Source organism: Pristis pectinata, chromosome 5 (genome assembly GCF_009764475.1).
Source record: "Pristis pectinata isolate sPriPec2 chromosome 5, sPriPec2.1.pri, whole genome shotgun sequence".
In the NCBI taxonomy this organism is placed as follows: domain Eukaryota; kingdom Metazoa; phylum Chordata; class Chondrichthyes; order Rhinopristiformes; family Pristidae; genus Pristis; species Pristis pectinata.
The window spans coordinates 10,445,627-10,473,270 of NC_067409.1; the positions used below are offsets into that span (position 1 = coordinate 10,445,627).

A 27,644-nucleotide genomic window follows, 5' to 3' on the forward strand; every position below is an offset into this window, starting at 1 on the left:
TGTGGCTGGAGAATGGGGAGAAACTCCCAGTTCTTCTTTGGAATAGAGCCCCAGGATCTTCCACTGAGAGGCAGGTGAGGCTGTGGTTAATTGATTAGAGCCTTTGGCTGTGAGCATCTCCTCAATACTTCACAAGAGAGTCAGCTTAGGTGCAGAGTTCAGTGTAGCTGGCGCTTGTTCTAAACCATCTATCTGGCACTAAAAGTGCACAGTTATAGCAAACACTCTGTAAAAAAAATTGTTTGACAGTCATAAGTGGTTGACCCTTTTTTAAAAAAAAATTCATTCAAGACCAGCATTTATTGTCCCATCCCCAGTTCATAGAGTCATACAGCATGGAAGCAGGCCCTTCGGCCCAACTTGGATAGGTACATGCAGGGGCACTTGGATAGGTACATGGAGGGGCGGGGCTTAGAGGGAAATGGGCTGAACGCAGGAAATTAGGACTAGCTGGGTGGGCACCTGGTCGGCATGAACTGGTTGGGCTGAAGGGCCTGCATCCACGCTGTATTGCTCTAGGACTCTATAACTGGTCCATGCTGACCAAGATGCCCCCTCCAAGCCAGTCCCATTTGCCAGCATTTGGCCCATATCCTTCTAAACCTGTCCTATCCATGTACCTGTCCAACTGTCTTTTAAAAGTTGTTATTGTACCTGCCTCAACCACTTCCTCTGGCAGCTCATTACATGTACAGTCCACCCTCTGTGTAAAAAAAAAGTTTCCCCTCAAGTTCTTATTAAATCTTTCCCCTCTCACCACAAACCTGTGCCCTCTAGTTCTTGATTCCCCAACCCTGGGAAATAGACTGAGTATATTCACCCTATCTACGCCCCTCATAATTTTATACACCTCCACAAGATCATCTCTCAGTCTCCTATGCTCCAAGGATAAAAGAACTAGCCTGGCCAACCTCTCCCTATAACTCAGTCCCTCGAGTCCTGGCAACATCCTTATAAATCTTTTCTGTATGTTTTCCAGTTTAACAACATCTTTGCTATAGCAGGGCAAACAAAATTGAACACAATACTCCAAGTTCGGCCTCACCAGCGTCCTGTACAACCGCACCATGACTTAAACTCACTGCCCTGGCTGATGAAGGCTAGCGTGCCAAGCACCTTCTTCACCACTCTGTCTACCCAGTTACCCTTAATTGCAGAGACAGCACAGTGATGCAGCTGGTGTATCCTCTGCCTCACAGCTCCGGAGACCCCAGTTCAGTCCCGACCTCCGATTCTGTCTGTGTGGAGTTGGCACATTCTTCCTCTGGTCACATGGGTTTCCTCCAGGTGCCCTGGTTTCCTCCCGCACCTCAAAGACGTGTGGGTTGGTCGGGTTAATCGGCCGCTGTAAGTTGTCCCTGGAGTGGAGGTGTGTCGTAGAATCAGTAGCAGAAAGCATACTGCTGGAGGAACTCAGTAGGTCAGGCGGCATCTGTGGAGGCAGAGGGATAGTTGATGTTTGGGGTTGAGACCCTGCATCAGGACTGGCCTGCGTGAATATGGTGGTCCTAAGTGCCCATTTCTCTGCTGTATGACTGTGACATACTCGGCCTTTTCAAGGGCCAACTGCAGAGGTTGGGTCTAGAGTTATGTGTGTCCCAGGCAAGGTATGTATGGCAGATGTGCTCTCCTGAAGGACATTAGTGATGGGGTTTTATTGGTGCTAGCATGATTGTCTAATTGTTGTTTCCAAATTTCAGGTTATTAACTGTTTTAATTCCACAGTTGCTCTGGTGGGATTTGAACTCAAGACTCTGGATCGTTAGTCCAGGCCAATACTTTCCTTGTCTGGCAACTTAACCACTGCACCACCACTGTACCCTAATCCTGAAGCAATGCCCCTAGATCTGGACACTCCAGTCAAGTATTGCAGCTTCTCACCATCTGTTAATCACTCTAAGATCTTTACACATTTAAATCAGATCGCCTCTCATCTCCTGAACTCCAGAGAAGATGGGCCCATTCTACTTCCCAGGAGAGGTAGTTAGGTCTCTCAAAAGGAGGTATGATCTTATTGGTTTATTGGCAAGAGTTACATAACAAGTCAAGTCGAGTTTATTGTCATGTGCACAAGTACAGTGAGGTACAGGCACAGTGAAGAACATGCTTACAACAGCATCACAGGCATGTCAATACAGACAACACACAGAACATAAATTATACGTAAAATTATACAATACAGAAAAAAAGTGCAAACGCAACACCTTAGTGTAAAATAAAAAGACACAATCGAAGATGCTTCAAGTCCACACTTTACCACCCTCCCTGTATCCTTCAGGCTGTTGACTCAGTTCTTCCCCCTCACAGATCACCATGTGTGTTCACACACTCAGGCCTCCTCTTTGAATCTCCAGGGATGTCCGTGATTGATTCTTTACAGGGGAGGAATAGAACCAAAGGAGTTGTGTCCTCATTGGCCAAATATTGGATTTATATATTTATATTTATTAGTGTATATATATGATAACATTTTATTAATATAAAATATTTAAAATATAATTTTCAATATTTATATATAGTCATTGATTTAGGTTGATCTTTCCTTCCTGCTCCTGGGTACGTAGCCTTACAGGTTGTAGTTCCTCCATGTTCATGACTTTTTAGATGTGGTTTATTATTGTCACATGTACCGAGATGCAGTGAAGAACTTTGTTTTACAAGCCATCCAGACAGAGAGTTCCATACATAAGTACATCGAGGTAGTACAAAAGGAAAACAATAACAGAATGCAGAATATCACAGTTACAGAGAAAGTGCAGAGCAGGTAGACAAATAAAATGCAAGGGCCACTGACGAGGAAGGAACTCCATCTCCACCACCAGATCTCCACCACTCATTGAAGTTTTTCTTCACCTCCCCTCCAAACTTTCTACCTCTTAAGTTCCCTCCATGTCGTCACTGACTGAGCTTTCAGTGGCCTTTCTTGAGTATTGTGTTGGAGTCCACACTGGTATCCTCCTCCTCACCTCCTGTGCACCTCTGTGAAATGCCTTGTGATGCGGACGTGGGGAAATTGTTGCTGAGTGCATCTCTCTTCTTCCCCCACTTACAGGAAGTGTCCCACCGGCTACATGTGTCTGAAGGCAGGGAGGAACCCTGATTATGATTACACCAGTTTTGATACATTTGGCTGGGCTTTCCTCTCGCTGTTCCGACTGATGACTCAGGATTACTGGGAGAACCTCTACCAGCAGGTCAGTGGCAAAAGTCTAATATACACACTGATGGGTTTGTGTCAGTGCAATGGTTTCTGGTGGAAAGGCAGTCCATAGTGACCAATGGCATTGAATGATCCATGGTACAGTCAGAGAAGGGAGGTGATTGGCCTTTAAGTGGAAACACAGCGTCTTTGCAGACTGAGTTCTGTTGGTTGGTTTGATTTTAGCCACGTGTTACCCTCCTTTGTCTACCTGTCTGATTATATTTTCTTCATCCAGGTCTCCCGTATAGTCAGGGGGTGTGACATGGTTGATAAGATAAGATAAGATTTCTTTATTAGTCACATGTACCTCAAAACACACAGTGAAATACATCTTTTGCATCGAGTGTTCTGGGGGCAGCCTGCAAGTGTTGCCACGCTTCCAGCGCCAACATAGCATGCCCACAACTTCCTAACCCCTACGTCTTTGGAATGTGGGAGGAAACTGGAGCACCCGGAGGAAACCCACGCAGACACGGGGAGAACGTACAAACTCCTTACAGACAGCGGCCGGAATTGAACCCTGGTCGCTGGCGCTGTAAAACATTATGCTAACCACTATTGTATATCAACAAGGGGAAGGGCAAGGACAGCAAGCATACAAAGTCTTTCCACCTTGCAATGTTGGGCTCCCCCACAAGCCACACACCGTCCTGACTTGGATATACGTTGCTGTACGTTTATCCCTGCTGGGTCTGCTCTTCAAAGCAGCACGAGGAATGCAGCAGTTTAAGAAGGTGGCTCCTCACCACCTTCTCAAGTCAATAACCCTTGACTAAGGATACACAAACTGCCCACTGCCATTAGTCGGTTCCTTGTGAATGCACTTTGCAAACTGCCTGCTAATTATGTGAGTCAGGCAGCATCTATGGAGGGAAATGGACAGTTTATGTTTTGGGTCGAGACTAGATGAAGGGTCTTGACCAGAAACATTGACTATCCATTTCCCTCCACAGATGCTGCCTGACCCACTGAGCTCCTCCAGCATCTTGTGTGTTGCTCCAGATTCCAGCATCTGCAGTCTCTTGTGTCTTCCATGTGCCCAGTGATGTCCCCCAATTAGATGATTCTTCTTAAACAGGGCGATTTGCAATTATAAATCTCGATTCAAAATCCCAAAGCAGTTGGAAGTAATTAAAAATAAATTAAGTTCGCGAAACAAACCATTTTAAGGCTTTCTGGTAATTCAGGTACAATGAAGCCGAAGACTTCGCATTGTTGAAATGATGAACTCCCTGAGGTGCAACACTCACACTCAGAATCAGAATCAGGTTTATTATCACTGACATATGTCGTGAAATTTGTTGTTTTGCGGCAGCAGTACGGTGCAAGACATAATGATGTAAAAATTACTATAAGTTACAAAAATAAATCAGTAGTGCAAAAGAGGAATAACAAGGCAGTGTTCATGGTTTCATGGACCGTACAGAAGTCTGATGGCAGAGGGGAAGAAGCTGTTCCTGAAACATTGAGTGTGGGTCTTCAGGTTCCTGTACCTCCTCCCCGATGGTAGTAACGTGAAGAGGGCATGTCCTGGGTGGTGAGGGTCCTTAATGATGGATGCCGCCTTCTTGAGGCACTGCCTCTTGAAGATGTCCACAATGGTGGGGAGGGTTGTACTCATGATGGAGCTGGCTGAGTCTACAACCCTCTGCAGCCTCTTGCGATCCTGTGCATTGGAGCCTCCATACCAGACAGTGATGCAATCTGTCAGAATGCTCTCCACCGTACACCTGTAGAAATTTGTAAGGGTCTTTGGTGACATAACAAATCTCCTCAAAGCCTCCAAAAATCCCCCAAGCGAAGGCATCATTCCCAGGTCCAATTAAAATTTGTCTCCTCTCCGTTAAATGATCCTTTGATCATGACCAGCTGCATTATTGAAGGCAAACTGCTGTAATTCAGAAACCAGAAACTACCAGATGGAAACAGCAACTGCCCCACACAGGTGCCAGTGAAGACAGCTCGTGGTTTTGAACATAGAACATAGAACACAGAACAGTACAGCTCAGTACAGGCCCTTCGGCCCACAATATTCTGCTGACAATTTATCCTGCTCTGAGATCTATCTAAACCTTCCCTCCCACATAGCCCCCTATTTTTCTGTCATTCACGTGTCTATCTAAGAGTCTCTTAAATATCACTAATGTATCTGCCCCCACAACCTCTGCTGGCAGTGTGTTCCACGCACCCACCACTCTCTGTGTAAAAAATTTACCCCTGACATCCCCCTTATACCTTCCTCCAATCACCTTAAAATTATGTCCCCTCGTGTTAGCCATATGCTAACACATGTGCTAGCCATGTGCTGCCATGTGCTAGCCATGTGCTGAACTAATTAAGCTAATGATCCCTAATTAAACTCATCCCTTCTCCCTGCACATCATCCATATCCCTCCCTTCTCTGCATAATCATGTGCCTATCTAAGAGCCTGTTAAACGCCCCTATTGTATCTGCCTCCACCACTACCCCTGGCAGCACATTCCAGGCACCCACCACTCTCTGTGTAAAAAAACTTGCCCCGCACCTCTCCTTTGAACTTACCCCTCTCACCTTAAATGCACGCACTCTAGCATTAGACATTTTGACCCTGAGGAAAAGATACTGGCTGTCTAATCTACGCCTCTCATAATCTTGTAAACTTCAGATGGGGATCGGCAGGTTTCTCCCGAGCAGCAGTGGGAGCTGCCACTGGCCGGCCTCCCCCGTCACCGGTACCCACGGCCCACTCTTGTCGCTATGATGCTGAGTGATTAATAAACACAGCAGGAACGCTGAGCATGAGTCCCAGCCATTTCCCATCTGTCACAACAGGCCACTCAGGAGGGGTAAGGCAGGGGAAAGGGTGGGAGGCCAGGGGCTGTTGGGATTCAGGACTATTTGGGAGCTTCTGACCCTGAGACTAGGCCTCAGGCTCCAACATGACTGGGTGGGCGGCCCAGGAATGGAGTGCACTTGTGCAGATCGCGCGAGAGGGGAGAGGGGGTGACACAGAGTTTACTCTGAAGCTATGAGAACCCCAGTCATTTCAATTAATTACCTGAGACTCTTGGTCACACCTGGAGAATTCTCCATGTGTGTTTTGTGTGCTTGGGTTGTGTGGTGGTATCAGACACACATTTCTTCCCGACTATCAGAAGTTACTTTATTAATATTCCAACACACTTTTACTTTACTAGAGATCCAACATAAAGGGGGAGTACACAATTAATGGCTGGATCCTCAACAGTGTTGAACAGAGGGATCTTGGGGTCCAGGTACACGTCTCCCTGAAAGTGGCCCCACAGGTTGGTAGGGTAGTAAAGAAGGCATATTGATAACATGCTTGCCTTCATTAGTCAAGGCATTGAGTTCAAGAGCCAGGAAGTTATGTTACAGCTTTATAAAACTGATAGGCCACATTTAGAGTATTGTGTTCATTTCTGGTCGCCTCATTATACGAAGGAGATTGAGGCTTTGGAGAGGGTGCAGAGGGGGTTTTTAAGGTGCTGCCTGGTTTGGAGGATATGTTCTATGTGGGGAGGTTGGACAAGCTGGGGCTGTTTTCTCTGGAGCGGCAGAGGCCAAGGGGGGATTTGATAGAAGTTTATAAAATTATGCGAGGCAGAGATAAACAGCTGGTATCTTTTTCCCAGGGTTGAAATGTCCAGTACTAGAGGGCATGTATTTAAGGTGAGAGGCAGGAAGTACAAAGGAGATGTGCGGGGCAAGTTTTTTACACAGAGAGTGGTGGGGGCCTGCAATGCGCTGCCAGGGGTGGTGGTGGAGGCAGATAGCACAGGAGTATTTAAGAGACTCTTAGATAGGCACATGGATGTGCAGAGAATGGAGGGATATGGTCAATGTGCGGAGAAGAAGGATTAGATTAATTAGGAGTCATTGTTTAATTAGTTTGGCACAACATAGTGGGTGAAAGAGTCTGTCCTGTGCTGTACTGTTCTATGTTGTATGTACTATTTTTGCCTGGAGTTTCATAGAATAATAAGGTCTCCATTGAACCTGGTAGGTTTAGAGGGAGGGTGGAGGGAACAGAAGCCGGTGAATGTTAAGGGAGTGTTGCGAACCAAACCAAGTAAGTGAAAAGGGAGCACAGGAACTGGGGCTCTGGTAGGTGAAAGGGATAGTGAGAAACAGCACCCAGGGAGCCACGTGCAGAACAACCAGGATTTCAGAATAGTTGGATGGCGGATTATCGGAGTTTTACTCTACTGCCTTTTCTGTAACCTTTCCCTGCTTGGCCTAACTTAATCACTTCTAAAGAAGTGGTGTTAGGCCCCAAACTACTGGCCTGTCAGGAGTAAAATCAAGGAAGGTTTTTTAACATAGAACATAGACCTTAGAGCACTACAGCACAGGAATAGGCCCTTTGGCCCATGTCTGTGCTGAACACGATGCCAAATTAAACTAAATCTGCCTGCACGTGGTCCATAACCCTCCATTCCCTGCATATTCATGCATTTATCTAACAGCTTAAATGCCACAATCGTATCTGCCTCCACCACCACCCCTGGCAGCCCGTTCCAGGCACCCACCACTCTCTGTGTTAAAAAAAACTTGCCCCACTCATCTCCTTTGAACTTTCCCCCTCTCACCTTAAATGCATGCCCTCTAGCATTAGACACTTGTGCCCTGGGAAAAGATTTTTGATTTGATTTCTTCATTAATCACATATACATCGAAACGCACAGTGAAATGCATCTTTTGTGTAGAGTGTTCTGGGGGCAGCCCACAAGTGTCACCATGCTTCTGGCGCCAACATAGCATGCCCACAACTTCCTAACCCGTACGTCTTTGGAATGTGGGAGGAAACCGGAGCACCCGGAGGAAACCCACGCAGACACGGGGAGAACGTACAAACTCCTTACAGACAGCGGCCGGAATTGAACCTGGGTCGCTGGCGCTGTAATAGTGTTAGGCTAACCGCTACACTACCCTGTCTACGGTGGGGAATATGGACTGCCCTATTCCTCTGACATCGGTGCTGTGCCCTTGTGACCTTGCCCTCTTGTTTTCTGTCCCACAGACGCTGCGTTCTGCCGGGAAGGCGTACATGCTCTTCTTTGTGGTGGTCATCTTCCTCGGCTCCTTCTATCTCATCAACCTGATCCTGGCTGTGGTGGCCATGGCCTATGATGAGCAGAACCAGGCCACCATCGCCGAGAACGTGCAGAAGGAGAAGGAATTTCAGCAGACGATGGAACAGCTTCGGATACAGCACGTGCAAGCAGAGCAGGTCAGGAGCGCACCTGTCATCTTGTCAGCAATAATCTTCAACAATCCAATTTAAAGTATCTCAGGTTGCTCCGGGATCCTGGGCAAGCAAGGCTTGACCGAGCCATGGGTGAGCCTTTACGGTGAGGTGGCCTGGAGCTTGGTCAAAAATGTAAGGGTGTGTCTGGAAGTGCAAGAGAGGCTGAGAGAGCTGAGACTGGACTCGAGGCAGGCGAGGGCACGGTCGCTGATGGTGGAGCATGCAACATCGTCGATGCTCGGGAGGCCTCCATTAAGGAGGAACACACAGGTCACAGGTGTTGTAAGGGGGCACAAGGTTACAGAGATAGGGAGGGATTGGATCGGTAGTGTGTGTGTATGAGTGTGTGTGAGTGTGTGTGTGCATGTGTGTGTGAGTGTGGTGTGTGTGTGCATGTGTGTGTGAGTGTGTGTGTGGCGTGTGTGTGAATGTGTGTGAGTGTGTGTGTATGTGAGTATGCGCATGTAGGTGCATGGATGCATTTGTTCACATGACTGTGTGTGTGTGTCTGAGCATGTATGTAAATGTATGGATCTGAATGTGCAGGTGCGCATGCGTGTGCGTGTTTTTGTGTGTTTGTAATTGTGTGTGTGAATGCATGGTTGCATTTGTGCTCGTGACTTTGCATGTGTTTGTGTGTGAATGTATATGTAATTGTATAAATGTGAATGTACACATGTGCACATGTATGTGTGTTTGCATGTCACTGTGTGTATAAGTACGAGTGCATTTGTATGTGTGACATGTATGTGCTTACGAACGCCTGTGTAATTCTGTGTGTGAGCATAAAGGTGCACATGTGCACGTGTCTGTGTGTGTGTGCGTGTGTGTCTGCGCATGCTCGTGTGTATTAAGATACTGTTTACAATGTGCTGACCTTAATAGAGGAGAGCCATGAATACTTTGAGTTGCTTACATTCATACCACTGTCAGGAATCACATTCTCTGTTGGGACCGGATGCTTTTCCTGTTTCCAGCATGAATCTTCTCCGAAAGGGCAGCAGGGACTCAATGCAAAACCACAACACCTCTCTATGTGGCATGTTTATGTAAATATGTGTATGTATGTGTGTGTGCACATGTTTGTGCATATGTGTTTGTGAGTGCACGTGTGTGTGTGTGTGTGTGTGTGTGTGTGTGTGTGTTGGTTTGTGTATGGCAGCTGACTCCTTCCAAAAATAATGGCAGGCAGGTGCCAGACTATGTGGGGACTGTGAAGTACGAAGGGGAGCCCTGAGCCGGCTGCGAGGTATGGGCTGGAGGTGGCACCAGTTGAGCATGGGATCCTGCTGTGCAGCCTCCTGTCAGCCAGTCATTCCATCTTCCCGTGGCTGGCCTCTCTGCTGCAGAAAACAGCCAACATACCCGCCTTCTCTTCAGGATCATTAGATTTATTTTACATGTTTAAATCGACAAGCCTTGCCTGTGTCTGCGTCCTTGCTGAGGCCGGGAAGGTAAATGTAGATCACAAAGAGGGGTGGATGTTGAATCCTGCTGTGCCCTTTTTCCACAAGGTAGAATAAGGCTACTTTGGCCTTGACCCCAAGGGTGCCCATAATATATTCAAGGCCACCTGGGGCTGGCAGATGTTCTGAGGGGGGAAGGAGGGTGCGTTGCCCACAATAGATGCTGGGGTCCCAGTGGTGTGCTAATGAGGGGCAGGGGGGCAGTCTCAGACCCACTCTGGGTTTGCAGTACTGTGACACTGCACCAGGCATTGCCTCACAGTCTAACCAGTGGTCAGATGGACAACCAGAGGCCATGGAAGGTAAACGCTCTCTGCAGACTTGCCCTCGTGTAGAGCTGCAGGTATAGGGTATTGGGCAATCCTCCATCCACTTTCACAGCCCTTTCACAGCTCCGGGCTTTGCCCAGTCCATCTCTTCATATCTAGACCAGCATCAGGACAGATCCAGAGACGTGAGTTCGAATCCTGCCGTTGGAAGATGGGGAATTTAGATTCAGATATTTAAATAAATAGCAATCTGGCTTCAGTGCAAATGACTGTAAAACCACGAGATTGGCGTCAAAGCCCAATTGGTTTGCACATGAATCTGTATGTAACTCTAAACCCCTCTGTGTGGCTGACTCTAACTGCCCTCTCAAGTCACCATTTGGGGGCAATTGGGAATGTGTAATGGATTAGCAGCAAAGTCCATATGAATTAATAAAATAAAAACAAATGGATAAACCACAAAGCCCCGGATGAAATACAGAATTAATCAGAGACAATTGGCATGGATTTGTTAAAGGAGGATCCTGTCTGCAGGCCACTGTGGTGGAAAAGTGGCCAATGGAATTTAATCCAGAGAAACTGGAGGTCATCTCTTTAGAAAGGTGCAAGAAGGCAAAGTAATGGGAGGGTGTGGAGTGATGTGGAGGGTCAGAGGGACCTTGGGGTGTATAGAACATAGGACACTACAGCACAGTACAGGCCCTTCAGCCCACAATGTTGTGCCGACATTTTATCCTGCTCTAAGATCTATCTAACCCTTCCCTCCCACATAGCCCCCTATTTTTCTGTCATTCACGTGTTTATCTAAGAGTCTCTTAAATATCCCTAATGTATCTGCCCCCACAACCTCTGCCGGCAGTGCGTTCCACGCACCCACCACTCTCTGTGTAAAAAATTTACCCCTGACATCCCCCTTATACCTTCCTCCAATCACCTTAAAATTATGTCCCCTCGTGTTAGCCATGTGGCAGGCTAAGTGGCAGGACAGTCAATAAGGTGTTTAAAAAGTCTTATGGAATGCATTCCATTATTAACCGAGACAGGATGTAAGAGCTAGAAGGTTATGCTCAGACTGCTTACAACGCTGGTTAGACCACAGCTTGAGGACAGCACACAGCTCTGGTCACTACATTACAGGAAAGGTGTGAGGGTGCAGTGGAGATTGATGAAGGTGTAGGTACTGGAAAATCATAACTGTGAGAAAAGATTGGCGAGGGTTGTTGACAGTGGGTTGAGGGAAGACTTGACTGAGTTGTATGAAAATTATGAAGGACCTATGCAGAGTGGGGAGGGGTGTGGCGTAGATTTAACATTATTGGCGGAAGGATTAGAGAGGAGATGAGGAAAGTACTTACACCGAGCGTGAGGTGGAGGTCCGGAACTCACTGCCTGAAAGGGTAGTGAAGGGAGAGATGTCACATTAAACAGCACTTGAGTGACTGCATGACTGTTGTTTCAAAGAGCTGGCAAACTGGTTTATTATTGTCCCATGTACCGAGGTACAGTGAAAAACTTCGTTTTGCATGCCATCCATACAGATCGTTTCATCACATCAGGGCATTGAGGTAGTACAAGGGGAAACAATAACAGAATGCCGAATAAAGTATTACAGTTACAGAGAAAGTGCAGTGCAGGCAGGCAATAAGGTGCAAGGCCATAACGAGATAGGTTGTGAGGTTAAGAGTCCATCTTATTGTACTAGGGGACCTTTCAATAGTCTTATAGCAGTGAGATAGAAGCTGTCCTTCAGGGATAGACATGATGGGCTGAATGGCCTCTATTTATACTGTAATCTTATATAATTTCATACCTCTTGACCTTATGACAAAGTGTGGAGAATATGGTTCACGTACCCTGCATCTAAGGTCAATCAAGGAAGGAAATGCCCATCTGATCTGTCCTCAGTGTGTCTCCAAACCCACCAATAAGGTTGACTTGACCTCCTCAGTTCAGGGACAATTAGAGATGGGCATTGCCAATGGTGCCTATGTCCCAGGAATGAATAATTTAATACCGCTCCTGCATCTGCCGGTAAATGGGACGTGCTTTTGTGTAAATGATTTATCTGAAACCTTTCCACAGGAATTGTCCAGACTGGGGCATGATACCCTGTCGAGAACGTCTTCCGAGAGGTCACACCTAAGTGCCAAAAGCATCAAGGAAAGAGGCGTCAGAAGCAGGAATGGAAAAGAACTGGGGATCTCAGAAGTGGAAAAGGGACCGAGATCGGCATCTGAAGAAGGCTTACCCCGGAAGGTAGCTTACTTATTGCAAGCGACACCCTCCTACTCATCTCTTGCCCTGTTTTATTGCCAGTTGCCAATAACTCTCCCCTAGTGCTTATGCATAAAACTAGGTCACTGTAGAGTCATAGACTCATGGAGTCATACAGCAGGGAAAACTGGCCCAACTCGTCCATACTAAGTTTCCGAACTGTGCCAGTCCCATTTGCCTGCATTTGGCCCATATCCCTCTAATCCTTTCCTGTCCGTGTTCAAGTGTTGTTTGAATAATGTAAATGTTGTAAATCCAGTACTAGCTTCGGCTCAACTACAACAGAGAAAAGATGCAAAGAATAATTGGGACGTTCCAGAGCTGGTTTTCCAAAGGGAATGGAGTAAATTGGAGTAAAAATCAGTAAATATTATTGTATCAAAGTACAGCGGAAAACTTTGATTTACATGCCAGCCATACAGATCACATCATCACTTCAGCACATTGAGGTAGTACAAGAGAAAGCAATAACAGAATGCAGAATATAGTGTTGCCATGCAGGTGGACAATAACGTGCAAGGCCATGCCAAGGTAGATTGTGAGGTCAAGAGTCCATCTTATCGTTCAATAGTTCAAGAGGTCCGTTCAATAGTCTTATAACACTGAGATAAAAGCTGCCCCTGAGCCTGGTGGTACGTGCTTTCAGGCTTTTGTACCTTCTGCCTGATGGGGGGGGGGGGAGAAGAGAGAATGTCCGGGGTGGGAGGGGTCTTTGATTATGTTGGCTGCTTTACCGAGGCAGCGAGAAGTGCAGACAGAGTCCGTGGAGGGGAGGCTGGTTCCTGTGATGTGACAATATGCTGAGAAAGGAAAATAGTTGGTCTGCAGGGAAAAGGTAAGGGGAGACTGGGGAGTACTTGGCTAGCTCCTTCAAAGAGATGCTGTGGCAGATGTTTGCGAAGTTAACAAGTTCTCCCTTAACTCCACTCAATTCCTTCAAATCAAAGGTCCACCAGCGTTTCCTTCTGTGCGCCATGGAAACCGGACACAAATTATTGCAACTTTACAAGACACTGGTTAGGCCGCACTTGGAGTATTGTGTGCAGTTCTGGTCGCCACTACAGGAAGGATGTGGTAGCAATAGTGAGAGTGCAGCATTGGATGTCGCCTGGAATGGAGGGCCATTGTTATAAGGACAGATTGGATAGGCTGGGTTTATTCTCACTGAAATTTGGGAGGCTGAGGGGTGACCTTATACAGTTTTATAAGGGACATCAATAGGATAGGTAGTCAGAACCTTTCTCCCAGGGCAGGGGAGTCTAGAACCACAGGGAATGGGTTTAAAGTGAGAGGAGAGAAATTTAAAGGAGATCCGAGGGGTAAGATTTCAACTCAAGAGGGTGGTGAATATCTGGAATGAGCTGCCAGGAGGAGGTGCCCAGCAGAGAAACAGAGAAACAAATGACTACAGATGCTGGAATCTAGATGAAAAGCACGATGATGCTGGAGAAACTCAGCAGGCCAGGCAGCATCCATAGAGAAAAGCCATGCTTTTCTCCACGGATGCTGCCTGGCCTGCTGATTTCCTCCAGCATCTTTGTGTTTTACAAACCCAGCAGGTCAGGCTGGGCTGTGCTAATATCGCAGGTGGACGACTGGTTCAGACGGAGAAATCAAGTTACCTGAGAACGTAGAATTCATTATTGGGTCCAGGAGGCTGAAGCTTTCCCAGGTGGACGATGAGGTGCTGTTCCTCATGCTTGTGTTGGACCTCATTGAGGCAGTTTTTGGTCTTCTATGACCAGGCACATTACAGGCTTCAGGACTCGATGTTAAATTTTGCAGCTGTGTGAGGGCAGCACAGAGGCGCAGGCAGTAGCACTGCTGCCTCACGTTGGCAGTGAACTGGGTTCAATCCCCACCTCGGGTGCTGAATGTGTGGAGTTTGTAGGTTCTGACGGTGACCCTGTGGGTTTCCTCCAGTTTCCTCCCACATCCCAGAAACATGCAAGCTGGAAGGTTACTAGGGTGTGGGTGAGTGGTGAAGCTGGCAGGATGGGGGATGATGGGACTACCGAGAGAATAACATGGGTTAGGGTTGGATTAGCGTAAAAGTGATGGTCAGTACAGACTCAAGTGGGCCGAAGGGCCTGTTTCCAAGCTGTGACTCCATTGATCACCAATTCCGGCCTCGTCTCTCACATTTCCAACATTGGACATGTGGTCCCTTTCGATGTTCCAGATTTTATTTGTATTGGTATTGGTTTATTATTGTCGCTTGTACTGAGGTACAGTGAAAAGCTTGTCTTACAAACCGATTGTACAGGTCAATTCATTACACAGTGCAGTTACATTGAGTTAGTACAGAGTGCATTGATGTAGTACAGGTAAAAACAATAACAGTACAGAGTAAAGTGTCACAGCTACAGGGAAAGTGCAGTGCAATGAGGCGCAAGGTCACAACAAAGTAGATCGTGAGGTCAGAGTCCATCTCATCGTATAAGGGAACCGTTCAATAGTCTTATCACAGCGGGATAGAAGCTGCCCTTGAGCCTGGTGGTTTGTGCCCTCAGGCTCCTGTATCTTCTGCCTGATGGGAGAGGAGAGAAGTGAGAATGTCCCGGGTGGGTGGGATTTGCACCTTCTCCACATCCCCGTGTCACTGCCCTCCCTCAGCCTGGAGCCCTGCTGCTTGTGGCATTCAGCTCTTGGCCTCCACCCTTCCTTTTCGTTCTCTCCACCTCCCCCCTCTTGAAACTTGTATCATTTGAAACTCTCCCCAGTTCCAATCAAAGGTCATCAACCTGAAGCGTCAGCTTCATGGACGCTGACTGACCTGCTGAGTACTTCTGCTGCTTTAACTCTGAGTTGAGCAGTGCGCGTTGGAACTCACCTGCAGTGGCTGTGGTGTTCGATGTAGGGATGCAGAGGAGTCTTTCTTTGGGTGCTGGCATGGATTGCGCACGAGGGTGTCGGTCGCTGGGTGCAGCCACTTCTCAAGTGCTCAGGACCGTTGACTTTAGTGGGTCTGATAGAAACATAGAAGACCTACAGCACAATTCAGGCCCTTTGGCCACAAGGTTGTGCTGAACATGTCCCTACCTTAGAAATTACTAGGCTTACCCATAGCCCTCTATTTTTCTAAGCTCCATGTACCTATCCAACAGTCTCTTAAAAGACCCTATCGTATCAGCCTCCACCACTGTTGCCGGCAGCCCATTCCGCACACTCACCACTCTCTGAGTGAAAAACTTACCCCTGACATCTCCTCTGTACCTACTCCCCAGCACCTTAAACCTGTGTCCTCTTGTGGCCACCATTTCAGCCCTGGGAAAAAGCCTCTGACTATCCACACGATCAATGCCTCTCATCATCTTATACACCTCTGTCAGGTCACCTCTCATCCCCCGTCGCTCTAAGGAGAAAAGGCCGAGTTCACGCAACCTGTTTTCATCTTGTATGAGATGGCACAACCTCGCCCAGTACCCTTGCAGGCAGTGAGTGGTAGTGACTGAAGACAAATTGATTTTAATTAGTGATTTTAATTAATGTGGTGGAGACAAGTTGGCCGGTCGATCACAATGATAGTCCTCCTATCCAGGGGTTATGCATATTCTCTTTGACAGAAAAGGAGGCCATTCAGCCCATTGAGTCCATGCTGGATTTCGTGACACTTGATCGATCCTTTTCGTCCACTAATTTCCCTGTAACCTATTCTCCCTGACATTCCCATCAACTCCCCCCAGATTCCATCACTCACTTCCACCAAAGTCAATTTACAGGGGCCAATAAACCTGCAAGCTCCACATAGACGGCACCAGAGGTTGAGATCGAAGCCTTGTCCCCGGAACAAATGAGGCAGGCGACACTGACCACTGTTCTGTCATCTTTAAATATGTCTGGATATCAGGCTTCAATGACATGAAAAATGCATCAGATTTGGTCATCACTTCCTTGCAGTTTGTGGGAAATTGCTGGTTACAGTATTGGCTGCACTGGTCTTTAAATGACAACAGAGAGACTGCTTCAAAAAGTGTTGATAAAGAGCTTTGGGATGTCCTGATGTCATGAAAGGTGCTGAATACACACAAACCTTGCTTTTTCTTTTTGAAACACCAGGGTGTCCTGTTCAATGCTGAGGCTGTGGATGATTCACTGAAGTCCTCCTAGCAGCAGCAGGAAGAGAAGTTTTTATCAAGGGATAGGTTGATACAGGCAGGAGGTACAGAAGCCTGAAGTCCCACACCACAAGGTTCAAGAACAGCTACTTCCCTTCAACCATTTGGTTCTTGAACCAACCTGCACAACCTCAATCACTACCTCAGTAAAGCAACACTGTGACCACTTTGGACTTTTTTTTTGTTCTAATTGTGTTCGTTCTTGTATAATTTCATATAATTTATGTTTAATTGTTTGCCTTTCTTGTGAATGTTGTGTCTCTGAGGCAATGTGCCTGTGATGCTGCTGCAAGTAAGTTTTTCATTGCACCTGTGCAAACATGCACTTGTGCATGTGACAATAAACACAACTGACATGACTCAACAAATCAACCACCGTCATTGATGGAGGAGTCGGCTTGAGAATTCCTGCTCTGTTTATCCCACCTGGGGTGGCACAGTAGCACAGCTAGTGAAGCCACTGCTTCACGACTCCAACGACCCAGGTTCAATCCTGAACTCCGCTGCAACTGTGTAGAGTTTTCACATTTTCCCCGTGACTGTGTGGATTTCCTCAGGTGCTCCGGTTTCCTCCCACATCCCAAAGATATGGGGGGAGGAGGTTGATAGGTTAACTGGTCACTGTAAATTGTCCCTAAGGTAAGATAAGATTTCTTTATTAGTCACATGTACATCGAAACACACAGGAAAACGCACCTTTTGCGTAGAGTGTTCTGGGGGCAGCCCACAAGTGTCGCCACACTTCCGGTGCCAACGTAGCATGTCCACAACTTCCTAACCCATACGTCTTTGGAATGTGAGAGGAAACCGGAGCATCAGGCAGAAGATACAGGAGCCTGAGGGCACATACCACCAAGCTCAAGGACAGCTTCTATCCCACTGTTATAGACTATTGAATGGTTCCCTTATACTATGAGATGGACTTTTGACCTCACAATCTACCTTGTTATGACCTTGCACCTTATTGTCTACCTGCACTGCACTTCCCTGTAGCTGTGACACTTTACTCTGTATTCTGTTATTGTTTTTACCCTGTACTACCTCAATGCACTGTGTAATGAATTGATCTGTACGAACGGTATGCAAGACAAGGTTTTCACTGTTACTCGGTACAAATGACAATAATAAACCGATACCAATACCTCTCATAATTTTATACACTTCTATCAGGTTGCCCCTCAGTCTCTGATGCTCCAAAGAAAACAATCCAAGTTTGACCAACCTCTCCCTATAGCTAATACTCTCTAATCCAGGCAGCATCCTGGTGACCCTCTTCTGTACCTTCTCCAAAGCCACCACATTCTTCCTGTAATGGGGTGACCAGAACTGCACACAATATACCAAGTGCAGGCGAATATAGAATATAGACTAAGGGAGCTAGGGCTTTACTCTTTGGAGAGAAGGAGGATGAGAGGAGACATGATAGAGGTGTACAAAATATGAAGAGGAATAGATAGAGTGGACAGCCAGCGCCTCTTTCCCAGCACACCAATGCTCAATACAAGAGGGCATGGTTTTAAAGTAATGGGTGGGAAGTTCAAGGGAGATATCAGAGGAAGGTTTTTTTACCCAGAGAGTGTTTGGGGCATGGAATGCGCTGCCTGGGGTGGTGGTGGAGGCAGGTACATTGGTAAATTCAAGACATTACTAGATAAGCATATGGAGGAATTTAAAATAGAGGGATATGTCGGAGGAAGGGGTTAGATAGTCTTAGGCGAGGTTTAAAGGTCGGCACAACATTGTGGGCTGAAGGGCCTGTATTGTGCTGTACTGTTCTATGTTCTAATGTAAATGGGTGGTTGGTGGTCAGTGTGAACTCAGTGGGCCGAGTGGCCTCTTTCCGTGCTGTATCTCTCCAGGACTCTTTGACCATATTGAGTTGTGTGCGAGGTGTCTCCTATGGGCTATTGAAGGGTCCGGCCATCATTTAACTGCATGAGGGAGTCTGGTGCTGCTCTATTGATGTGCATTAGTACTTGTGGGAACCACCTAAAGCCTTTGACCTCTTCGCAGCCTCTCCTGACGCCCATTTTCTCCAACCACCATCCGCTCCGGCGAAGCAGCATTTTCCGCTTCCGGACCCACTCCGTGGATGCCGCCCTGGGGAACGTGCTCTCGGACGACGAAGGCAGCGTCTTCAGCGAGAGCGAGAGCATCAGGAGCTCCCTGTGCCTGCCCCCGCTCAACCGCACCAACAGCAACCAGAGCCACGGGAGCCACCGGTCGGTGTCAGGAGCGCTGCACGAGCGCCGGAAACGGCAGAGCGCCGTGGACCAGAACGGCGTGGTCTCCGTGGTCGGAGGGTCCCCTGTCTCGCCGAGCATGCTCTGCCTTCCTCAGGTCACCATGGACAAGCCATTCACCGAAGACAATGTAAGAAGTTCTGATGACTTATCTCTCCTTTGGCTGATCACTCCTTTAGCATTGTAGCACTGATGAATTCACATGAGCCAGAACCCAAGGAGGAATATCTCGAATAGATAAGTCCTTTTACTTTCAGTTTAGTAATGGGATGTCACTGTCAACCCCAGCATTTACTGCCCATCCTTACTTGCCCCTAAACTGGGGGTGTTAAGCACATTGCAGAATCAGCCTCAGAGCTAATAGACCATAGAACAGTACAGGAAAAGGCCCTTCAGTCCACTATGTCTGTACTGAACACGGTGCCAAATTAAAGTAGATCTAGAACATAGAACACTACGGCACAGTACAGGCCCTTCGGCCCACAATGTTGTGCGGACATTTTATCTCTTCTGCCTGCATTTGATCCACATGCCTCCATTCCCTGCATACTCGTGTGTCCGATAGAACATAAAACAACTGACGCAGACCAGTTCAGTCCAGATGAAGGGTCTCGACTCGAAACGTCGACTGTCCATTTCCCACCCGCAGATGCTGCCTGACCCGCTGAGTTCCTCCAGCGTTTTGTGTGTTGCTCCAGATTTCCAGCATCTGCAGTCTCTCTGTGTCTTCAAGTGCTTTAGGGAGCCTGGAGTCACATATAGAGGCCAGGCGGGGTAAAGGCTGGTTTCGTCCCCAGAAAGACAACAGGTGTGTTTATGACAATCCTGTGTATTCATGGTTACTGTTCTTTAAAAACAAAAACAGATTTATTTAGTTACTTGATCTTAATTTCCCCAACGGCCTCAAGGGGATTTGAACTCACATCGCTCAATCAATGGCCTGGAGTGCCAGCAGTTAGCTCAGTAACAACCACCTTTCCAAGTTACCTTGGTGACCATTTACATTCCTGTGAGGCATTTCCCTCTTTGGCAGTCCCTTGGATCAAAGAAGATATTATGAAGGACATTTGGTTGATGAATATTGGTTGGTGCAATGTCCCTTATACATAGATTTACCAGGATGCTGCCTGGATTAGAGGGCAGGTGCTATAAGGAGAGGTTGGACAAACTTAGGTCACTTTCTCTGGAGCGCCGGAAGCTGAAGGGAAACCTGATAGAAGTTCATAAAATGATGAGAGAAATAGATAGAGTAGACAGCCAGTATCCTTTACCCAGGGACAAAATGTCTAATACTAGAGGGCATACATTTTAGGTGAGAGGGGGTATGTTCAAAGGGGATGTGCAGGGCAATTTTTTTACACAGAGAGTGGTGGATGCCTGGAATATATTGGTATTGGTTTATTATTGTCGCTTGTACCAAGGTACAGTGAAAAACTTGTCTTGCATACCATTCTTACAGATCAATTCATTACACAGTGCAGTTACATTGAGTTAGTACAGAGTGCATTGAGGTAGTACAGGGTAAAAACAATAACAGTACAGAGTAAAATGTCACAGCTACAGAGGAAGTGCAGTGCAGGTAGACAATAAGATGCAAGGTCACAACATGAAAGGTTGTGAGATTAAAGTCCATCTCATTGTATAAGGGAACCGTTCAATAGTCTTATCACCGTGGGATAGAAGCTGTCCATGATCCTGGTGGTATGTGCCCTCAGGCTTCCGTATCTTCTGCCTGATGGGAGAGGGGAGAAGAGAGAATGACCCTAATGTGCTGCCAAGGGTGGGGTGGAGGCAAGTACGATAGTGGTGTTTAAGAGGCACATAAATGTGCAGAGAATGGAGGGATATGGACCGTTTGCAGGCAGAAGGGATTAGTTTAATTTGGAGTCATTAGCATAATTAGTTTGGTACAACATCATGGGCCAAAGGGCCTGTTCTTATGTTGTACTGTTCTGTGTCCTATGTTGTATGTTCTATGTTGATAGGCAGTAGAAGGAGGTGAACACCATTGGGCTTCTGGAGCTTGTGGCGCATTCAGTAAGACCAGGAGTGATTTTGCTTATTCTACCTTTTCGTCCAACTCCTAAATGCCCTGAACGTGAGGTGATCTCATCGAACAAAATCCTTCTGGGACTTGACGGGGTAACGACAGAGGTGGCGATTCCCCCTGGCTGAGATGTCTAGGATCAGGGCTCACAGTCACAGAATAAAGGGCTGGCCATTCAGGACAAGAGTTCAGAAGAAATTTATTCCCACGAAAGGCAGTGAATCTTTGGAATTCCCTGTCTGAATTTGAAGACGCAGTTGCTGAAGACAAGAATTGATAGATTTTTAGACTGGATCTAGGAAAATGGGGTTAAATGTAGGAAGGTGGTGCTGACATAAAAGTTCAGCCGCCAATCACATTGAACAGCAGAGCAGACATGAGAGGCCAAATGGCCTACTCTTGCTTCTATTTCTTATGATGTTTATTTTGCCACTCCCCCCCCTACCCCCCACTTCCTCTCTCTTCAAGTGTGGTAGATTCCAGAGGCATCAGTCACTCTCTGGTATCCCACCCAGCAACCATGTACATGACCCTTAACAGTGAACAGTGGATCACCCAAATGAGTCTGTATCAGTTCTGAGGCGGGGGGTGGGGGGGAATGATTTGATAAGAGTAGAAGGGCAGAGGTTGTCTCCAGCTCTCAGTAACTGTAGACCCAGTGCATTTTTTTAGTGTATTCATTTCTTTTTGGAATGTAGATATGGCTGGCAAGGTGTGCTTACCCTGGAGAACATGTTGACGAGCCATCATCTTGAACTGCCATAGTTCTTCTGGTGAAGCTGCCTCCTATTGGAGAGGGGAGTTCCAGGATTTAGACTCAGCAATGAAAGAACTGCAGATTATATATTGAAGTGCCCTGCTGAGGTTATTTGGCAGGTTAAACCTCAGACAGAACATGTCCACTCAATGTACCACAGTTACTTGCCCAGTGGGTCAGGCATCTGTGAGGGGAAATGAACAGACAACGTTTCGGGTTGAGAACCTTCATCTGGACACCTCGGCCTGAGACGTCGACTGTCCGTTTCCCTCCACAGATGCTGCCTGACCTGCTGAGTTCCTGAGGTGGTTTGTTTTCATCTGAAGGAAAGGTGTACAACTTGGAGGGGAACATGCAGGTGGTGGTGGACTCATTCACCTACTGCCCTTGTTCTTCTTGGTGGTAGAGGTCTCGAGTTTAAGAGGTACTGTTCGAGTAGCCAGGGTAAGTAACCGTGGTGCCTGGGCAAGTAACTGTGGTGCATTATGTGGACATGTTCTGTCTGAGGTTTAACTTGCCAAATAATGTCAGCAGGGCACTTCAATATATAATCTATTTCTATCAGCAAAACAATTTTATGAATAAATGTGTTATGGAGGGCCAATATTGGAGACTGGTTCACCAAGTAATGCAGCCGTGGTGTCTAATCGTGGGGTACGCTTCATGTTGCAGCGTACAGAATATTTCATAGTGGGGTAAGGCAGAGAGCTGGAGCAAGGGGAACATGTACAATGGGGAAGGGGAGCTGGGAGAGCAGGTGAGGATCAAGGGTTTGGGAATAAGCATGTGACAGAGTTGCTTAAGTAATGGTCACGTTAGAAAAATGAAAAAGAATGCAGGTTAGGTTCTTAATGCTGAGATACACAGGGTTTTCAACAACAGTGGCAAAATCTGTGCCATAGAGTTGTACAGCACAGAAACAGGCCCTTCAGCCCATCACATCCATGCCGACCCTTTTGCCCATCTTCACTAATCCCATTTGGCCCCTGTAGGACTGCATCCTTCCATGCCTTGCCTATTTAAATGCCTGCCTATGTGCACCTTCAACGTAGTAGTTGTATGTGATCCCACCGCCTCCTCTGGCAGTGCATTCCAGATACCAACCACTCTCTGTGTAAGGAACTTACCCCTAGAATCCCCTTTAAAACTCCTTCCTCTCACCTTAAACCTCTGCCTATGATACCCTTGCCATGGGAAGAAGATTTTGACCATCTACCCTAACTATGCCTCTTGTAATCTTATATACCTCCATCAGGTCAGGCCTCAGTCTTCTTTGCTCCAGGGAACACAAACCCAGCCTATCCAATCTCTCCACATAACTAAAGTCCTCCAATCCAGGCAATATGCTGATGTATCGCCTCCGCACTCTCTCCAGCGCAATCAAATCCTTCCTGTGGTGCGGTGACTAGATAATAATCCTCCAAGGGTGGCCTAACCAGTGTTTTGTAAAGTTGCAACACACCATCCAACTCGTATATAGGGAGAGGCGGGCAACAGATGGTGACACTCAAACATCCCTTCACCACCTGTGACCACAGTTAAAGTGATCTTCCAGGAAGTGGTGAGAAATGTAAGGGTCTGGGTTTCCACGTTTACACTCACTTACAGCTAGAGCACAGATACAGAACAGTCAAAGTAACAGATACAACTCACCTTGGACAGGAACCAGCTGAAGGGTTAGTGCTGAATAATGCTGGTAATCCACTATCCACTGGTAGACAAGAACACAGTGGATATTGGGAATGTGAAAGGGACCACAGGCAGGGTTGTCTAAATCATCTACTGAGCCTCGAACCCTCAAACCCAGGGCAACACAAGGTTGTAGGATTGTGAAGGGGTGGTACAGTGATGCAGCGAGTCGAGCCGCTGCCTCACAGTGCGAGAGCGCTGGGTTTGATCCTGACCTCATGTGTTCTCTGTGTGAAGTTTGCCCGTTCTCCCTCTGACCACATGCGTTTCCTCTGAGTGCTGTAGTTCCCTCCCACATCCTAAGGACGTGCAGGTTGATAGGTTAATTTGCTACTGTGAATTGCCTCTAGTGTGTAGGTGAGGGGTGCAATCTGGGAGAAGCAGATGAGACACAGAACTGAAAGAAAGTGGGCAGGTACGGTAGTGTAGCAGTTAGCATAACGCTATTACAGCGCCAGCGACCTGGGTTCAATTCCCGCCACTGTCTGTAAGGAGTTTCTATGTTCTCCCTGTGACTGCACGGGTTTCCTCTGGGTGCTCCGGTTTCCTCCCACATTCCAAAGACGTACGGGTTAGGAAGTTGTGGGCATGCTATGTTGGCACCAGAAGCGTGGCAACACTTGCGGGCTGCCCCCAGAACACCCTACGCAAAAGATGTATTTCACTGTGTTTCGATGTACATGTGACTAATAAACATATCTTATCTTAGAATGTGGGAAGAATAAGCAAAAAGTAATGTAGGATTAATGTAAATAGGTGGTTGGTGGTCAGCACAGACTTGGTGGGCCGCAGGGCCTGTTGCTGTGCTGTTGCTGCCTGGATTGGAGAGCATGTCTTATTAGGATAAGACTGAGCGAGCTGGGGCTTTTCTCTTTGGAGAGAAGGACGATGAGAGGTGACTTGATAGAGGTGTACAAGATGATAAGAGGCATAGATCGAGTGGACAGTCAGAGACTTTTTCCTAGGGCGACAATGGCTAACATGTGGGGGAAAAATTTTAAGGTGATTGGAGGAAGGTATAAGGGGGGATGTCAGGGGTAAGTTTTTTTACACAGAGAGTGGTGGGTGTGTGGAACGCACTGCCGGCAGAGGTTGTGGGAGCAGATACATTAGGGACATTTAAGAGACTCTTAGATAGACAAATGAATGATAGAGAAATGGAGGGCTATGTGGGAGGGAAGGGTTAGATAGATCTTAGAGCAGGATAAAATGTCGGTACAACATTGTGGGCCGAAGGGCCTGTACTGTGCTGTAGTGTTCTATGTTCTATATCTCTCTACAACTGTCATGGCACTGAAGTCCCATCAAGAGGACCAGTTCCCACCACAGCAATCCCATCTTTGCCATTCCCATTGCCCTCCTGTTTCCCTACAGCCCCGCACCTCATTCCCTCCCCAGGGCCCATCCAATTCCCCTCGTAAGGCACTTCCACTGCTCTGACATGGACTAACTTCTCCGGTGCAGAAGGTCAATGGAAAGTAGATGAGCCAAGTGCTGTTTCTGAAGGATGGCTGTGCCTGTGCCTCTAGCTCTAACTGTAAAGTTCTGGGTGGGTTATACTCCAGCCCTTGGGCAGGATGCGTGCCACCCCTGTGCATTTGTGGGGTCCTTAAATCTGCCACGACGATGGTTACACTGCGGATTGCCTCAGGACGTCGTGAAGCAGGGAAAGTTTGTCCTCTGTCAGTGGGGCTAAACGTGAAACTTAATGGCATGAAGTGCAGTTATCCTGTGCCAGCAGTGGCCTGGAGAGAGAGGCAATGTCCTGCCCACAGCTCAGCTCCAGTCTGACATCCAAGTCAGAGTCCCGAGGGCGACTGCAGTCTGGGACGCATGGGCTGTTGGGTGGTGGGGGCAGAGACTCTCTCAACAATTAAGAAGTATCTGAATAAGAACGTGAATTGCCAAGGTGTAGAAGGTTATGGACTAAGTGCCGGCAAAAAGGAGTTGATCAGCATGGACATGATGGGCCGAAGGGCCTGTTTCTGTGCCATACGTCTCTGTGACAACAACAAACTGGAGGGGCGATGGTGTTGTATCCGACCTCCCATTCGGCTCTGGGCTCAAGGCTGAGACCAGGGGGAAGCCCAAATGTCTGAAGCGAAGGGACCAGACGCACTTCATATTTGGACCCTCTGCTTTACCACATTTATTTTCATAGAGTTGTACAGCACGGAAAAAGGCCCTTCAGCCCATACATGTCCACGTCGAACAAGATGCATATTCAAGCTTATCCCATTTTTCAGCACTTGTCCCAGGTGGTGAGGGTCCTTAGTGATGGATACCGCCTTCTTGAGGCACCGCCTCTTGAAGATGTCCTCGATGGTGGGGATAGTTGTGCCTGTGATGGAGCTGGCTGAGTCTACAACCCTCTGCAGCCTCTTGCAATCCTGCGCATTGGAGCGTCCATACCAGGCTGTGATGCAACCAGTCAGAATGCTCTCCACTGTACATCAGTAGAAATTTAAAGGAGTTGGTATTGGTTTATTATTATTGGTTTATTATTATCACTTGTGAAAAACTTGTCTTGCATACCGTTCATACAGATCAATTCATTACACAGTGCAGTTACATTGAGTTAGTACAGAGTGCATTGATGTAGTACAGGTAAAAACAATAACAGTACAGAGTAAAGTGTCACAGCTACAGAGAAAGTGTATTGCAGGTAGTCTTTGGTGACGTACCAAATCTCCTCAAGCTCCTAATGAAATAGAGCCACTGGCATACCTTCTTCGTGATTGCATCAATGTGTTGGGCCCAGGATAAATCCTCTGAGATGTTGACACCCAGGAACTTGCTCACCCTTTCCACCACTGACCCCTCAATGAGAACTGGTGTGTGTTCTCCTGACTTCCCCTTCCTAAAGTCCACAGTCAGTTCCTTGGTCTTGCTGATGTTGAGTGTGAGGTTGTCATTATGACACCACTCAACCAGCTGATCTATCTCACTCCTGTACGCCTCCTCATCGCCATCTGAGATTCTGCCAACAACAGTGGTGTCATTGGCAAATTTATAGATGGGGTTTGAGCTGTGCCTAGCCACACAGTCATGAGTGTAGAGAGAGTAGAGCAGTGGTCTGAACCCAATGCTTTAAGCACACATCCTTGAGGTTCACCTGTGTTGATTGTCAGCGAGGAGGAGATGTTACTACTGATCCGCACTGACTGTGGTCTCCTGATAAAGAAGTCAAGGATCCAGTTGCAGAGGGAGACACAGAGGCCCAGGTTTTGAAGCTTGTTGATTAGTACGGAGGGGATGATGGTGTTGAACGCTGAGCTGTAATTGATAAACAGTGGCCTGACGTATGTTTTGCTGTTGTCTAGGTGCTCCAAAGCAGAGTGGAGAGCCAGTGAGATTGTATCCGCTGTAGACCTGTTGTGGCGGTAGGCAAACTGCAGTGGATCCAGGTCCTTGCTCAGGCAGGAGTTAATTCTATCCATGACCAACCTCTCAAAGCACTTCATCACAGTATATGCGAGTGCTACTGGGTGATAGTTGTTGAGACAGCTCAATCTGCTCTTCTTGGGCACCAGTATGATCGTTGCCCTTTTGAAGCAGGTGGGAACCTCTGACTGCAGTAGTGAAAGGTTGAAGATATCCTTGAACACTCCAGCCAGTTGGTCGGCACAGATTTTCAGTACCCGCCCAGGTACAATGTCAGGGCCTGATGCCTTGCAAGATTTCACCCTCTCGAAGGATGTTCTGATGTCAGCCTCCGAGATGGAGATCACAGGGTCACCAGATGTTCTGGGGATTCGCATAGGAAAACAGACGCTATGGGGAAAACACAATCCTGCCCAATGCTGCCTATAGAAGTGCTCTGCTTTGGGAATTGGGGTTCCATTGAATCCAAGCTGTTCCTGAATTTTGGAAGCAGACTCTGCTAACCATGCTATTCATGAACAAAATTTAGAAGCATTTCCTTTCAGTGGGGATAGAAGATTACTGCTGAAGGCAGCCATGCCAAAGAAGAAACCTGTCATCTAGTGACAATGAAGTAATTTAAAAGGTGTTGAAGGGTTTGTGGCGTGCCAGGTTCTTGGAATGATCTGGAACTTTTAACCTCTGCTTCTGGTGACCATCTAGGGAGTTTGAGCTGTGGTGATGTGTGGTACCTGTCATGACAGCTATTGAAGTATGGCCTTAATATTTATTTTTAGAAAAAACGTTTGTAGGAAAAGAAAATTTATAGCGTCATAGCGATGTCAACCACAACAACCTGCATCTACATGATGGTCTTTACACAGTAAGCATCCCAAGGCATTTTACAAGAGTGTTAACAAATAAATTGTTTTAGCTTTACTTCACAGGAATCTGAGGTCTGTTCCTT

At 47.1% G+C, this 27,644-nt stretch overlaps 1 protein-coding gene across 1 annotated transcript in view; it reads left to right on the top strand.

Annotated features, from left to right (window-relative positions):
- scn5lab (sodium channel, voltage gated, type V-like, alpha b) overlaps positions 1 to 27,644 on the top strand; it is a 449,385-nt gene that overhangs the window by 230,968 nt on the left and 190,773 nt on the right. The window contains 4 exon segments of the mRNA XM_052017101.1: positions 3,053 to 3,194; positions 8,224 to 8,433; positions 12,269 to 12,442; positions 18,592 to 18,951. Of these exon segments, the coding sequence (XP_051873061.1) occupies positions 3,053 to 3,194; positions 8,224 to 8,433; positions 12,269 to 12,442; positions 18,592 to 18,951 (886 nt within the window).